We start from the raw sequence: 17,033 nt of genomic DNA on the forward strand, positions 1-17,033 counted from the left end.
CTAATGCATTTAGCATTGGTTAATTATAGTAGAAATGGAGATATGCCATTGTTTGTATACCAGGGTCTAAGAAGAATTCAGAGAATTAGCCCACTGGACGAGCAACACTTATCTTCTCAGAAGAAGCCGGACAGGCAACTCTGACATTGCCCCTTGTGATTCTCATTTTATTTCTCTTTCTGGCTTGTTGAGATCCTGGTCGTCCCAACTGGCTATAATCATGCTGCTGTGGGCTGAGTTCAAAGCAGAATGAGCTTCCTATTTTGGCAGATTGGATGGGACAAATATCAATGCTAAGCATATGATAATACTGTATAGACCTCAGAATTCAATTTGTATGCAAAATTTGGATCACTAACAGTAAAAAAGTCGGGAAGTTTTCTCAAGAACTGTAAGCAAGCTTGGTGAGGTTCACATTGGTAATTATTAGTGTCTGCTTTACCTTAAATGGGGTTGCACTTTTTTTCTGCTTTTCTCTAATTAATTCCTACTTCTCACTGTTCAGGTTTTAGATATATGTTACTAGGTATTTTATCCTTACATTTAGTTGCCATTTCATTTTTAATTAATGTCTAAGCTGTGCAATAATTTATGCTAGGTGAAGGATATAAGGACAAGATGTGGTTTCTGCCAAATGGTTATAAAATGCAGATAGAATGTGTTCCGTGTTTTCGTCTCCATAATCTGTGCTTTTAGTATATGACTATACTATATGACATGCAGCACCCTTTATCATTACTTTGGTTTTAGCATTGTTGAAAAAAAAAGTGATAATCGTGAAAGAACACTACTAGGAGCCTTCCCGTAATTTACACCCGCCGTAGTGGCTCCGTGGCTTTGGCTTTTGGCTGCTGATCCCAAGGTCACAGGTTCGATCCTGGCCGTGGTCGGCGTACTTTGATGAGGTGAAATCCTAAAACGCCCGTGTGTTGCTGAAGAACTCCAGGTGGCGTGAATTAATCCAGAGGCCTTTACTACTGATCAATTCGCGCTACAAGGAACATACACACGGAAACACAAACGGACGAAGCGCATTTATGCGCTTCGTCCGTTTGTGTTTCCGTGTGTATGTACTTGTAGCGCGAATTGATCAGTATGAAGCACCAACTAGCCCCCGCTCTTGCATTGTTAGCCTTTACTACATCGTCTCTCATAGCCCATGTGTTGCTTTAAGACGTTAGGCCTCGTATACCACATACCACATTTAATTTACTCACAAGATCCATATGTTAAGATGTTTTTAATGTATGTGTGCCAGTGTTGCAGAGCCGCAGTGTGGGCTATGAGGAATTCCATAGTGCAGGGTGCTGCATCAGATCAAACCACCTGCCATTCTTTAGCATACATGAAAATCTCAGTGCACTGTCATTTTAAAGCAGTGGCTTCATGGGGTACCTTATCTGGGCTAAATGGCATCAATCATGATGTGTCGCAAATGAATCCACCTGCTTCACTGCATTCACCTGCTGTTCAATGAAAAAGTTGGTGCCGGGAAGAGGGAACTTGTAAGTATCTTCTGTGCCTGGCCCATAAGATGCAGGTGGGCCTGGCCCCAGTAGGCTTCGAAGTGGGTTCCCTCATAAGGAAGGAACGGGAGGGATGTAGCTCATGCTGTCACCTCTTCGCTCTGGAAGAAAGCAATATGTGCAGTTTTGTTTTGCTTTGTTTTGTTTTTAAATTTCACCCACCTTGAAATGCAGCCACTGTGGCTGTTTTTCAACAAACCTGTGACCCTGTGCTCATCAGGAGTATGCCATAGCCCCTGAGCCACCTCATTGGCGTTAAAATATTATGAAGTTATCATTGATTGCACATTCTGGACAGATAATTGATGTGTAGCTTGCTTTGCCTTGTTTCTCTAAGGGACTTGAAAAAATAATCCTCTTGCGTCTAACTAAGTTCAGCGATAAGCACTCTCTTATAACAGATTCTCAATTTGGTTTTCGAAAACATAGATCCACAGAATTTGCCCTACTTCACCAAAAAGAATATATTTTGCGCAGCTTTGAAGACAAAAAAATTGTACTTGGGGTATTTGTTGACTTTTTAAAAGCCTTTTATCTCTTGAACCATAATATATTATTACAGAAATTGGAACTGTACGGCATAAGAGGCCTCCTGCTACAGCTCCTCCAATCGTACCTCTCCCATCGCCAACTGTACGTTAGCATAAATGGATTTGATTCAAGAACAAGGCCAATTTGTTGTGGTGTGCCTCAAGGAAGCATCCTCGGACCTATGCTCTTTAATTTTTATATTAATGATACAGTAAACATAGACAACCAAGGAGCTTTCTTTATCTATGCCAATGATACCAGCCTATTTTTTTCATCTCATGACTGTGATGATCTAATAGACAAGGCTAACGACACACTCTCCCATCTAAGTGTCTGGACAGCTCATAATGCGTTAAAAATAAATTATAATAAAAGCAAGGCCGTTATATTTCGTTAAAAATATAAGATCGTAATCATAAAGAAAAATCTAGTACTCAACTTTAACACAATCGAAATTGTAAATAGCTTCAAATCACTTAGTGTCATCTTTCATGGGATTGTCATATTGACAGCATTCTTGTGAAACTTGCACGAGTAGTAGGGCAAATGTATAGGCACATAACTAATCTTCCAGTCAATATCAAAATCTTCTATATAACTCATTATTCTGTTCACAGCTACAATACTGTCATCTTGTGTGGGGTACCACGTCCCTGGGTAATCTTGAAAAAATTTTAAGGCGGAAGCCTTTAATGCCTCATCGTTGTAAGCAGGAGTTGTCGACAGAAATGTCACGCTTTTCAATTGGTCGAAATGGTCGTGACGTCACAGTGCGCAAATTTCAAATAGGCCAATTGTACTTTGGCTAGTAATCATGCAACCAATTAAAGGAATGGTATAGTGATGCTCCAGGTAAGTGGGACTGAGGTTAGTTAATTGCTTAATTGACCAAGTAGCCTAATTAACCTTTCTAGTCAGACCAGATAAATAAATACAACCGAGTAGGAAATTGGTCGAGTTGGGGAATCGAACCAGGGCCTCCGGAGTGTCAGACAAGCACGCTGCCACTCCGCCATGCCAGCTCGATGGTTTGGAATGAGCAAAGGCGCGTCTAGTAAATACGGTGTCTTCGTTCACTTCCATCTTCCTCCCTTCCCGTTATGGCGAGGTTCAGGTGTCCACCGAGATATGCGAGACAGATACATTTCCTTTCCTCAAAAACCAATTTACGGACGAGCAAGGCGTAGAGCCGAATGGGCAATGGCGTTCTGTGGACTCCCTGGCAGCGTTCAAGACGCTGTCGCGTTCCACTCTTAGAGGCAAAGCTTAACATCTTAACCACATGTCAGTGACTCAAGCAGCACCACCGCGCTTAAGGCCTCTGACTCACCGCACCTTAGGTCAACAAAGCGCCCGCCTGAATTTTTTATTCTTCAAAAAAAGGCCATATGGTGCATATTCCAATTAAATAGAGAACAAAGCACCACCAACTATTTCATAATTTTAAATGCATTGAAAATCTTTTCCTTGTACAGCTTTCAGTTATTATCATGCTTTAAGAAGGAAGTACGAAATAATATGCAACAACTGCAAACTTTGGCCTCATTAGCTAGAAATAATCAGACGTATAACACACGCAATATTTTTCCATGGCATATAGAAACTATGAGGACAAATTATGGACAACAAATGCTATCCTATCAACTACCAAAACACCTCACTATACTGCAAAACAACAATGTTGATTTAAGTGCCATATCTTTTAAGGCCCTTTTTGTACATTATGTCAAATCACGTTTATAATTTTTTTTTCCTTTACTCCTTTTTTTTTCTTGGTTTTATTAATTGTGTATCTAGTCCGGTTTTCTTTTCTCATAGTGTTATTTTTGTATAAACATGTAATATTGTCTTTGTGAAGTCCACTTGTGCCGTGCTAGGAAATAACCCTGTGAAAAGAAAAACCCTGCTTGCCGATATCTGTGTACCAGGGGTCGAGGGCCTGTCAAGCTTTGTGGCTTTTTCCCTCGACTCCTTTTCATAACCTGTAGGCATGAATAAAGATTATTATTATTATTATTATTAATATTATTATTAAATAATGTATTTTCCTTTGTGAATTAACTTTCAGTGAGATACCACTCGATGCATCGGAACTTGATTTAGCAGTTCCAAAGATGATGAGGATCCTTCCAAGCCTGGAGCTAGCGGAAGTGCCTCCCCTTGTGTATCAACTTTTGCTTTTCTCTAACCAGGTGTGTTTAGGGTAACTTATTTTGCTGTCATTATGACTTGTAGTTTGTGATATGTCATGCTACATGTGGGTCCTGTCTTTGCAGGAGTGCACTGAATTCCTGATAGAGTCTGTCATAAAATTCTTCAGAGAAAAGGACTTGGAGATGGAAGAGTTTGGGTTTGTGGGCATTCCGCCTTTTCATTTTCAGTGTTGCATGAAGCCTGATGTACACTTTTCAAGTGTTGAGTGTCGTTTGTTGTCTGTTCTAGGGCATCCGATGAAAGGAAGAAGGAAAATCTTGAACAGACAGAGGCCACTGTAGTTCTTCACATTGTGTTTGCTGCACGTCAGAACCCAACCATCATCAATTTCTTTATTAAAATGCTGAAGGTGAGCTCAATACTTTAGCCTAGTAATGTAGCACATGCAGTGAAAAACAATTCAGAGAAAGTTGAACCTTGATATAACGAACACAGATATCACAAATTATTAGCTATATCGAACTCTTACTGAGCATTTTTAGCAAACGCATGCAATGTTTATTTTATATCTTAAATGCGGTTTGCCATAAAACGGGTTATAAACAGATATATCGAACTCTCCAGCACCAAGTGGTGCTCGTTCAGGTGGCAAGTGTTCACGCTAAGGTTTGCGCTTTTATCTAGTGCTAGTGTTATCTCGCACTCTCCAACAGCGCCAAAGAAGATACCGCAGCATGGAGGATTCATAGCCAGGCATTCAGCACACATTCACGCCTCTCATGCCCGTTGACAGCGCCCCTGAAGCAGCGGCGTTGACAATTGTAGCCTTGTAGTAACCTTCCTGCACTCCTGTTGGCTCTCATGAAGGTGGTGAAAATGACAATTACTTCTGCTCTGACCAGCAATTTTCCAAGTGACACGACTGGAATGCAGGGAAGCTACCTTAACTGGTGCTTGGCCTCTGCTGCGTGAGGAAGCCAACATAACTGGTTCTAAGTTTTTTGCGGCCAGTATAATGACTGCGAGCACCTATCAAATGGTGCTAAAGCTTTGGAAAAGGTCTCCCCTTTTCTCTAGTAAGGATCGCCTGAGCTGCTCACCATTCACTGACTAAATTGTACTGCTTTTTCATACATTTATGATGAAATTTTGGCTATTTCGAACTATTTTACGATATTTTTTTTTGCCATTTCGCTATAATGAGGTACAACTGTACTTAAAACTGGCTAGTCCAGAAACTAGGTATTAACACACTCCAGGGCATGGTACATCTATAGCATGTGTGCTACAACTTGCAAATCTTGCAACTAATTAATAAAGACTAGTTCAGTCAGATTCCTTACTACTGGGGTTGGGTTGTTGTGCAGTTTACTTCATAAAAATTAAAGAAGTAATGTATTGGAAGTGTTGATGTTGCACTTGTCAAGGTATGCTCTTACCTAAACTAAAAATTTGTTCCTGGCACTGAAGGCAGTTTTGCTATGTCAAGTTTGTTCTGGTCTTAAGGCATGCGGATGTTCCATTTATTATTTCAGCATAGTGTGCTGCTCTTGTTCTTGCTTTTTTGTGAACAGGCTAGGCAGATGAAAGCTGAGTTTGTCTTCGGCCAATTTACACTGACACTTGCTTTGGCACTTGCCAAGACACGCCACTTCACTGAGCAGGTAAGGGGTGTGTGCGTGCGTTTACATGTGCGCACATGCGTGCGTGCATGCATGTGTGTGTGTGTGTGTGTGTGTGTGCGCGTTCGTGTGCAGTCTTCCTCAAAACTCTTCAGGCCAAAGTGGTCGTTTGAGGCACATAATGGAGCCATCACAGCACCATTAAAGACCAAAAGGCCTTGAAATGCTACCAGAAGGCTTCTTCTCATGATAGAGAAGCTTTTTGCTTGCCTTTTGCTTTGAATGACCCTCTACACAGAGAATTCTTGGGACATTCATTTCATGACAAGTGAATTCTGTAGACTGAAGACTTTCGACGGGAGTGTACGTGTGCGTCTTCCTCACTTTTGCTGATGCAGCTTCTCATTTGCCAGGTGCTTGATGTTCTGAAATCTGCAGCATCATCCCATGTTCAGAGGCAAGCCAAGTATAAGGAGTATATGTGGATTCGAGAAATGATTCCTGTGCCAAAAGACATCAAGCAGCTTATTGTGAATATGATCCAGCATAGGTATGTGCGGTTCTCTTATTTTTTTCCTGCTTTGTGCTTGATGTTTTTATTATGAAAAAGATTGAGCTCCTAGTTTTCACTTTGTCCTAGGAATAAAATGCCTAACCTTGCTGCTAAATAATAACTTAGTAATTTCCAATGAATGTATACTGACCAGGGCTGAGCTTGTACGCCCACTGACCATGTTTTATAGGTTGCATTCCAAAGACTGGATTTTGTTTTATGCCACCAGAGGGGAAGCTTAGGAGGTCAGCTGTTTTGATAAGTGTTTGTGCTGCTACTTCAAAACAAACTGCAGTAAAAGCTCATTAATTCGATCTTCAAGGGACCAGGAAAATTGTTTGAACTCTGCGAAAGCTCAATTATAAAATGACCCGGAAAGAACTAACAACAACCACTTGCATCAAGGTAAATTTATTTGGTGAAAGACTGGGCAATGGCTGCTTGCTTTTGAGATGAGAATGGAGCAACAATGGCTATTTTTAGCAGAGCGCCGTGTGGAACTCAACCTGTCACATGCTGTGAACAGCATGTGATGGGCGCGCAGTTTTGGCTCACTGAACGAACGGAAGAACCATGCAGACGGAAACTCTCACCGGTGCTAAAGCAGTCAGAAAAGAAATGGGGCAAGAAAAGTCAGAACTGGAAATGCTGCACAGCTTTCCTCGGTTGGCTGGTTAATGCGGGTTGGTGCAAAGCTCAGAAAAGCAAAACCAAGACTATCCGGTGCGACTTTTTGGGAACAGGACCGTTTGTTCATTTCCACCGCTGCCGTTGCACGCGCATCAGAGTTGCGCAAGTGACCCTGCGGCATGAAATTAGGTTTGAGTGGCGCTGTTTAGATGATTGCTTGCTGTGCTAGGCATACCTGGACACGGCCTCCCATCGGGAGCCCCTTCGAATTAACCGGTGCGATGCCCATAGCGTTCAAATAAGTGAGAATGCAACATCGTAGCCTTGCATGGGTGTTGGCTGGCACCACTTCGGCACTTCAAATTATCTAGATTTTTTAATTACTGGTGTTCGAAGTAATGAGCATTTACTGTATTCACTTTTTACAGTTGGATCTGTCAGAAATCGCCTTGCATGGCAATTGCTGTCTTTGCATGGTAGAAATGGAAGGCCAGCTCCTTTTTGCTATTCTTTAATAAGTTTTTCTCAACAGTAGTAGAATTTATAGTGGCTTGTGATCATTAGGGATAATTGGCAAAATTGTTGGAAATGAACATTTACGTAGCTTTAGTGGGCTCCTATATTTTAATTTACTTATACCATGGCATGTAAAATACTAGGCAGTTATTAAGCCCATAGCTGTTGCCTAGTCCTGGGTCCATGCAAATGGGTACACTTAAAATTGCAGCTAATGAGAAAGCTTAAGATGATCCAGAGACAGTGTAGCAAAGGTAAGTGTTTCATTAAGAAATAAACGGTTTGTGGGTTGGAGAAAAAAGTGGAAGTGGGCTGGGCCAGAATATTTAATGCGCAGATCAGGCAACTAGTGGTCTTGAAGAGCTATGAGGTGGATTAGTGGAAGAAGGGAGGCATAGTTAAGGATGGCACTAGTTAATGTGGTTGATGCAGGCAGGAAGTCTACTGAGATAGTGTGGTCACGGCTGGTGCTAGACAGAGTTAATTGAAGACCATAGGGAGAGGCTTTTGTCTTGCAGTGGACTAAGCAGGGCTGCTTTTGCTGATGATGATGTGTTCATTTAGATGTATGTGTGTGTGAAATGTAGTAATATATGAATTTTAATGCATGTCTTCATGTCTGCTTTCTTTTTGCGTGTTTTGAATGTTTTTTTTTCTAGTAATGTTTATTGTCATTGCTGGGGTTTGGGGTGCTATGGGAAGACAAGCCTAGTGCTTACCATTTTATTTTCCTCTCCCTCTAGCAAGTGTGGCTGGGAGGAATCATCCCAAAGCCTTGTTGAATTTGGTTTTCTGCTCATGGACATGTACAGTCCACGTGTTGGATTTGGGAGGACTGGGCCCAGCACTGCTTTCAACTGCTGCCAGCTGGGACAAGCGATTATTCTCGAGACCTTCAAAGTTAACAAAGACGCATGTGGCAACATAATGGACTTAGTTGTTGATCGCTTTCTGTCCAAGCCATCTGCACCAACAGAGCACTATTTTGGTATGCCCTGGCTGAGTCAGCCATCATCCTTACGTCACTTAACTATCTTTTGTATAGGTATGTCGCGCTCTGGAAAGGAAACAGCCAAATGCTAGAATAGTCAAATAATTTGAAGGCAAGAACGAACATATTTTTTTAACTTCTGAGTTGGCATTTCAGAAAACACTCCCTTTTTTGTTTTGACTGTATCATACTTCTCTTCTTGAATCGCATGTTAGAACCTACTAATCCCTTCAGCGGTGTTTTGTGGATATATTACGGACCCTGCCAACAGTAGTATTATGATTTGTGCAAGGTATAACAAGGGGAATGCTGTTTTTGTAAGCACCATAAAAGGACAATTGCTCACTGTGTTGTATAGACACAGTACAGCATTGTTGTGAAGGATTGAGTTGGGCTGTTTGGTACATGATGGAAAGAGTGAAACAGTGTGAAGACAGGACGAAAGAAAGAAGTCACACACAGGCGCTGACTGTCAACCATCTTTATCGCCTTTCAGCTGAACTATATAATGGGGTTGGATTGTCACAAAAAAGTGAAAAGGAATTTACAGCAAGAGCTTCAACGCATCAACAATCCGTCGAAAAGGGGATAGCCAAAGACCCCTTTACCAAGCATTTCACCCCTGTAAAGCTAAGCAACAGGCCATGGGATAGCTTTTACCCCCGTACCGTACCATAGGAAAACTGGTGGCTACCCAGCAGCTCTGGGGATTAAACCCAGCACCTCCTGCATGTGAGGCAGAAGCTGAAGCAGCTGAATGCTGTGTGCGTCACCTTCTCTTATCGTGTCTGCACACTGTTTCACTCTTTCCAGCATTGTTAGTTTGGTGTTTCAAGTGTTCTGCATTTCGGTTATTGAATAAAAATTACTTTTTGATTAGTACGCAGAAATTTTGAGCACAGTAAGTTTAAATTTTTCAGGAATATATGAACAAATGCATTTTTGTGCTGCTTTGTGTTTAGAAAGCAGATTGATGCCTGATGCTTCCTTTTACATTAGTTTATCAGCATTTTTGCAAGCTTGCGCATTGTATAGGTGTTAACTTCTTCCATTGGAGTGTTTAATATTTAAATTCTTGCATAAATTCGTATCTTTCTCACATAATTATTTAAATTCTTGCATAAATTCGTATCTTTTTCACATAATATATGCTTCATTTGTTTATTTTGGTCCCAATTACTTTCTTGACCACTGTCTTTTATGCATGAAATCATGCAAATGTAGCATATGCTGCTAATTTGCAAGGTTTACGGAAAGTTGCCAGGCCATTTGGTGCATGATTTCAACGAAAACAGTCCGCGAAAGACAGGAATAGGCCTAATATCTTTCTCATCTTTGCACACAAAGTTAGTAAAAAGTGCAGTAGCTATGGGCGCTCTCAAGAACGTCCTTAAGAGGTCGTGCCATCACCGATAGCAAGAGAGCATGGAAGCCCAGCTAAAATGTCTACGCAAAGCAGAATTCTCGGATGCCCTCATTTCCAACATCAGCTACTAGCTTTTGAAAGAACTTCGCCAATCAGGCCAGCCGAAGAAGTTGCAAGAAAAAAAAGAAATAGAGAAGAGAGCCGTCATGCCGTATGTGCATGGGATCAGCAATGCGTTGAAGAAAATAATAGGGCGGGTTGGAGTAAATCTGATCCTAACTGCGCCCAGGAGGCTGAATGTGCTATGCAAAATGGTGGAATTATGAAGGCTCAGGACCAGCTTGGTGTAATAAGCGGCATGACAAAAAGTTTACTGCATGTGATACTGAAGTGGTGTATGAGATCCCACTGTCTTGCGGAGGGTCTTATGTAGGTTAAACTGGACGTCGTGTCACCGACCGCCTAAGAAAATATGCCACTGCTATCAAGACGGGATACGGCAGCATGCTGGCAAAATACGTGTAATTGTCAATGCATTCCACTCCTTAGACTATGCCAGATTCTGAGGCGATATAATCACCAACACAAGCGCGAGCTGTATGAATCCTACGTCATTGAAAAGAAAGGCACAACATGCGTAAGCACGCCATCGATGGCATTGACAAGAAAAGAAATTGGATGTTTCGGAAACCCATGACGACAAGAAGTGACAGACGGACTCGTCCTCACCTTCATATTGTTTTTATATTATTCTTTATTATATTATTTTATTCTTCTGGTACTTATTGTGAACCTTCATTTTTTAGTTGGCGCTATGTGTGTACGTGCCTCCTATTCTGGGTCCTGTCTTTTGTGCGCTGTTTTCGTTAAAATTAGCTAGGATTTTGTTTTCACAGTCAGACCCTGACCATATTTTTTTTATACTGTAAGGAGCTCTTGGGCATCCCATAGAGGAGTTGGGGCTTTGTTCGTTATTATCGTTAGTATTGTTTGTCATGTATGGCGTGCTGTATGAAGAAACCATGGCAAAGATTTGTGCTGCACAACGGAACTCCAACTTTGAATGAGTGGTCTTTGCAGAAAGGTACATATGTGCAAGGAAGAAGTTTTTGTTTTAAGGTGTAGATTTAATTGTAAAGTAAATCTCAAACAGCAAAACTTAAAAGGCAGATCCATTCATTACGATCATAGACGTCATGATGTTCTATGATAGTTCATGTGTTATATAAAATCTAAGGTATACGTAAAAAGCAACAGTGGTTAAAACTGGGTTGTTAACAGCATATAGGTATGGTGGTTACTTTCATCGCTTAGGCAATAAGGACCATTATTATGAGCCTGCCAGTAAAGCTGTTGCTCATAAAGTGTTGGCTTATGCTCTGTGAGCGAACAGTAATTGAGATAACTGTGTTGTCAATGGACCACACTTGTGATTCTAAATATGCCTAATGTTAGGCATGTTGCAGGTTGGCATGTTTATTTAGGGCATCATGTAGATTAAGGATACCATGTTCTCTGGCTCGCAGTTTTAAAGAAGTTGCTGCAGTAGGTGTGTTTTACTTTTGCCATGCAAGACACTGTAGTGGGTTCACACTTGCATGCACTTGGTTACTTCTGATAGCCAGATATTTCTTGAGCATCAAATATCCAGGTAGTCATGGAATTTTGTGGCATCACAGAGGGAATACCAAACTGCATCAAAGTATCATTGGTCAGTAGGTGGTCATGTGATATTTTGTTATGACAGTTCTTGATCACTGATAGGGAAGTGGCTACTGCAACTCTTGAAAACAGTCTTTATTATGGATGTTATTGTCAAAAGCATATGTGCTTGCAGATTGTTGTCTTGCACAGCCTGCAAAGGGCTCTATGAAAGGTTGACTTTAATAAGCAGGTTCATGAAGCACACATTGAATGACCCTCCAGACTGCCTAATGCTCATTGGATTGCATCATTGCCACCTCATATCTTCACTCTCTTTCTGTTTGTGATTTCCCTTCCCTTAAATTCTTTCTTGACTTGTGCCAAGCATATAACATTGCACTGTCCACTGCAACTCTGTCTTAGCACTGTGGGCTTTCACATATTAATTGGCTGCTTTTTTTTGTGCCAGTGGCTCGGAAGTGGACTTGTAGGCAAATCTTAGAAGGGGTGGTCAGTGGGGGTTGTTTTATTTGCACAATGCATTTCTTGAACTTTCTTGCATTCTCCGTCAAAAAAAAAAAAAGAAGAAGGCCAGTGCGCTTTTCCGACAAAAAATATCTTAGTAAAGATGAGCTGCACCTGCCTCATTGGCTTTATGTGAGACAGTTCTGGTGACAGCATCTGAACAGTTCAACCTGCTTTCTGCATTAGCCAAGAGGATATATGCTTTCTTTCAGATCTTCTAGCCCAAATGATCCAGGCATCGCCTCAGCTTCTTGTCCAGTGCCAGGCGCAGATTCAGAAGCTGCTCGGCCACTTGCCCAACATGCCTTGTCACAGTACAGTGAAGCTTCTCCGTGCTGCAACACCACTCATCAAGGCATCGTCAGCACTCCGTGACTGGCTTATGATTATGCTGCGCAAACTTCTCTTTTACAGGTAAATACCATTCCTGTTCTTTTCTTTTTCTGTTCCTGCGAGTGAACTGGGCTGTGTGCTCAGACTTTTAACTCTTAGACTTTAGCGAATCATTGTTGCTGTGAAAAATGTAGGCTTAAGCTTTAGATCCTTGCGAGTAAAACATTGTTCTGATGGCATGTTGCATGAGTTATAATTTAGGCTTATGAATTTTGGGAGTATTGTGCATGACTGTGTGAAAGTCAGTAGTTTTTTGTTATCTTCACTGAAGAATATGAAATCGTCACTGTATTACAAAAGTTACATTACTCCAGATGACTGTAAAGGTGCTGCAGGCTTGCTGTCAGATCTGTCATCACACGCTGCAAAAGCTAACCCTCATGGCAAAAAAGTCCAAAATTTCAACAAAAATCTAGGTACCTCTGCAGGGGATGGAATGATTGAATTTAGCTAATAGTGCATGTGCATGATTATGTGGGGACAGTTTTATTGTTCTTATATACATTGAGAAATCAACCTTATTGCTAATTTTGATTATTTAGTAATAATAATAATTTCCTTAATAAATTTGTTGTGTTTTTACATTTTGGCAGTGTAAAGCGAGTAACAATAAAAGTCTGAAAATTCAACACTTCTGTCTTACATTTTTCATTGCCTGCGCATTATAGAGCTAAATGTTAACAAATCTATAATCATGTAAGCAGGCAGTAGTTTTTGAGTGTGGTTATTTTCTGAAACTCCAATTGACACTAACAAATTGAATTGAAAGAAAGTTTGTTAAGCTTTGTAAGTAGCTTGTCAGTCTGCTGTATCTCGTAAGCTTGCTTATTTTGGCAAGCAAAGCTAAGCACTTGACTTGAGCTTCTTATTTTTTGTGTGTGGATCTTGCCAGCCTTTATTTTCCCTTTTGTTTATGTAACGCAACTCACAACATCGAACGCCCATGTTTATTGTCTGTCCCAAGTAATGTTTTACGGTTTTTGCACATTCAGAGAGTTGGAGTGCCGCAAGGTGGCAGTGTCTGGCATCCTTGTCCTGCTTCGTAACCTCAAGCCTCCAGGTCCCGTTGGCCGCTTTGGCCGAGAGGCTGACTTCACCTTAAGCCAGGTGAGGACTCTTGTTGTTGACTCATTTTAGATTATGAGCAAACATCCATAATTGTCGCTCTTACTCTGTCTCTGAATTGAACTAGAATGTACACATTATGAAATGCACAGAATTAAATTTGTGGCTAATGGGCTTGAATAATTTCTTTGCTCAGATTTATTGTTAAAATTGTTTTTCTGTCAAGCATTGAGTGACCGGGCACTTATGTATGGCTAATGGGCTTGAATAGTTTCTTTAATCAGATTTATTATTAAAAATTCTTTTCTGTTAAGCATTGATTTACCATGCACTTTCCAAAAACACTAGGCCTGCTGATGCTTTTGAAGTGACATTGTTGCATCCTGCAGTTTGTTTACTGTTGGTTTCTGACCATACAAGCATGGCTGTGCCTGCAACCTCACCTCATTTTTATCTGCCATGATTGGCACCTTCTGAGACATGCATCTGCTGATAGCCCATGAATTGTACACAGGGCCTTACATAAATACCTGGAAGTGCAAAATACAGTAATAGCAGTATTAACAGTCAGTCTCATGTAATGTCAGTAGAAGCATTTGTCTGTTTTTTTCCCATAAGAGTAGTAAAATCACATTCAGTGCTGCATCAGGCTGTGGAAAATAATACATTATTAATGCGTTAATATTACAAGGGTCAGTGCAAGCAGAAATGGCAAGTGCCATCTGTCAGTAGCCAGTGGCAGGCAGCCCACCTGCCACGATGAGCAGGTGCCTGAGCTACAAAGCAGCTTGGTATACTGCCTCGGATTTAACGAACCTTAGTATGCCACCTTGGATATAACCACTTTTCCTGTGTTAACCTCGAATATAACAAACTTTAGTGTGTTAACCTCGCATATACTGAACCTCAGTATGCCACATTGGATATAACAAATTTTTGTGCTTTAACCTCGGATATAACAAACCTGAGTGTACCACCTCGGATACATATAACGAATGTTTGGCTGCTAACACATTCAAATGATCCCCCAGACATCACCTGAAAGGTTTTTTTATTGCGCTTGGACCAAGAAATTGCTGCCTGCTATGGTGGAGTTGTAAAATCTGTGTGTGGGGCCTGAGTGGCAGCAACCTATTTGCTTGAGCAAACAATTTTTTTGTTTGATGAGTAAAAGGCAAACGTTTCAATCGTATACACTTAACAGTTGCTTTATGAAGTTATGCATATTCACTATGCTATTCTGTACAGTTTAAAAAAGTTTAGGATATTTTACCCTTTTTTCTGTTAAAGAGCCCCTGAAATGGTATCGATAGTCATATTCTAGTGCAACAGATCTGTAGAGGTCTTTGTGGGTATTCGAGTCAAATTTAAAAGCTCTATGTGGACCCTATAATTTACAAATCATTTTTAAAAACGGCTGCTTGGCACTAGGTCGCAGCCAATTAAGGCGACAACTCATCGCACATCCCCTACCCCGATGACATCAGTGGGCAGTCTGGGTGAGCCCACTGATGTCATCGAGCGTTCTCAGGGAGCGTGGGCGAGTGGGTGGGACGGGACACGGAGGGGTGCAGTCCCATCCTGTTTTCCTTACTGCGAGGAGGATCATCAATTTTAATCATTGATATCTTCGGTGTTAACGAAGCTAGCTTAAAAATTTTTGCTGTGCGATGACAAGTGATGAAATACGGATCGCTCATACTCTTTTCTTAACCTCAGTATATACCATTTCGTGTTCCCTTTAATAAGGTTGACAGTACACTCTATTTTTATGAGTGGTCGTATAGGACTTGAGACCATAAAGTAACTCTTCGTTGTTTGTCATGAAGCTATCCGTGCAAGTGTCCCAGCCAAGTGACTCCAGCTCCCACCAATCTGTCTGCATGGAGCTGCTTGGTCTACTCAACAAGAGCCTCACACAACAGGGCCCTTTGCGCCAACTGCTGTACCAGGTGTGTGCACTATAAACTCTGCACCATCACAGGATGTTTGGGTGAAGAGGGTGATTAGAAGGTTGATGCCATAAGGATTGCTTAATATCAAGGTGAAATATTTGGGAAGGAAAGCAGAAGATGCTGTTCAGAAAAAACTGCAACATTTTGACAGTGCGCAGTGTGCAGGGTATTCATCACTGCGGGCCTGCTGTATTCGCAAGCTCCTGACCATGCCTTGTGTCTTTAAGCATCATCTTCCAGAACTTGCACTTAAGATTTGTAGAGGATTTCTGCAAAAGTTTTGCTGTCTCGTGCTTATGGAATTTATTCATCTAGTGTCAAAACCAAAAATCTGGAAACCACGGCATGAATTGTTGAAATGCACCTTGCTGCTATTTCACTGCACTTAGCCTGGAGTTGAGATGCTGGTAATGTGGCATGTATCCTTATTTCTGGCAACCTGCTTGTTTGCTCACTGTGACTTGATGCATATCAGGTCACAGTGGGGGGTGGTGGTGGGGTGAACACCAGTTCACCCCCCCAACTTCACCTCCTATCGCCTGTCTGGCTTTTCTCTTCACATGTTTGGGCAGGGTGTGTCGGCTGGCTTTTCCATCTTGTCTTTCTCCTGCTGCCTTCTTGATGTGCCCGTGTACTGCGCGATGTCAGTGCGCATTAAAGAACCCCAGGTGGTCGAAATTTCCGGAGCCCTTCACTACGGCGTCCCTCATAGCCTGTGTCGCTTTGGGACGTTAAACCCCCATAAATCAAATCAAATTTTCTTGATGTGGTTTGAACAACGCTCGCCTGCATGAAAGTTTGAAGCGAATTTGAAAGTGTCACCCCTAGCATTACTCTTATTAGTTATCAACAAAGGGAAGCTTTGGGCCAGTTGCTCTGACACGTTGGAGAGGAGGAATAACCGTGAATACCGCTCGTCCTGTCCTCTTCTCGTTCTTCAGTCTCGTCCAAGTTCGCGGTTATTCCTCCTCTCCAACTTATTAGTTATGTTTGCTTTCACCTTTTTTTTCAATTTTTTTGTGGAATGCGAAAAGCTTGCAGCGCTCAGAGACCGAATATTTTGGATCCATCTCATGAGTATAAAGGAGCTAGGTTCAAACTGGATGCCCAACCTATGAGAAAGGCCGTGCCCAATCTGGATGCTACCTCATTTCCGCTGCCAAAAATCGCCGCTGCATTGCAACACCATCAGCTCGTCGCAACAAGCATTTCTGGAGAAGATTGAGATATTAAATATTACAATTTCGCGGTGGTCGAATTTGGATGGAGGCGAAGTTCTAGAAGCCCATGTACTGTGCGATGTCAGTGCGCATTAAAGAACCCCAGGTGGTTGAAATTTCCGGAGCCTGAGTCACTTTGGGACGTTAAACTCCCATAAACCGAAAACCAAAATGTTACAGTTTCAGCAATCTCTTTGGGTGTTCAGGCATCACAATGCTCCTTACTTTGCATACAAAGAATAAAGACCTCATGCTTGATGAACTTCACAGGGCCCCTTCAAATAGAAGAGGGGGAGGCATTAGGGCCTTGTGCATTTTTTTTTGTGCTGATGCAATATGTCA

The 17,033-nt window shown here is 41.6% G+C and overlaps 1 protein-coding gene across 2 annotated transcripts in view; it reads left to right on the forward strand.

Moving 5' to 3' along the window:
- The window catches only part of FANCI (Fanconi anemia complementation group I), a 62,616-nt gene that overhangs the window by 2,672 nt on the left and 42,911 nt on the right, over nucleotides 1-17,033 (forward strand). For both annotated transcript variants that reach the window (XR_016290151.1, XM_089578733.1), the window contains exons 6-14: nucleotides 4,126-4,249; nucleotides 4,334-4,407; nucleotides 4,500-4,620; nucleotides 5,786-5,875; nucleotides 6,247-6,383; nucleotides 8,276-8,520; nucleotides 12,271-12,472; nucleotides 13,444-13,558; nucleotides 15,346-15,468. Coding sequence is in view for 1 of the 2 variants with exons in the window: in XM_089578733.1 (XP_089434859.1) it covers nucleotides 4,126-4,249; nucleotides 4,334-4,407; nucleotides 4,500-4,620; nucleotides 5,786-5,875; nucleotides 6,247-6,383; nucleotides 8,276-8,520; nucleotides 12,271-12,472; nucleotides 13,444-13,558; nucleotides 15,346-15,468 (1,231 nt within the window). In the remaining variant the exon portion in view is untranslated. The remainder of the gene's footprint in view (nucleotides 1-4,125; nucleotides 4,250-4,333; nucleotides 4,408-4,499; nucleotides 4,621-5,785; nucleotides 5,876-6,246; nucleotides 6,384-8,275; nucleotides 8,521-12,270; nucleotides 12,473-13,443; nucleotides 13,559-15,345; nucleotides 15,469-17,033) is intronic.

This window comes from Amblyomma mixtum, chromosome 3 (assembly GCF_055824585.1).
Source record: "Amblyomma mixtum isolate Tamu chromosome 3, ASM5582458v1, whole genome shotgun sequence".
In the NCBI taxonomy this organism is placed as follows: domain Eukaryota; kingdom Metazoa; phylum Arthropoda; class Arachnida; order Ixodida; family Ixodidae; genus Amblyomma; species Amblyomma mixtum.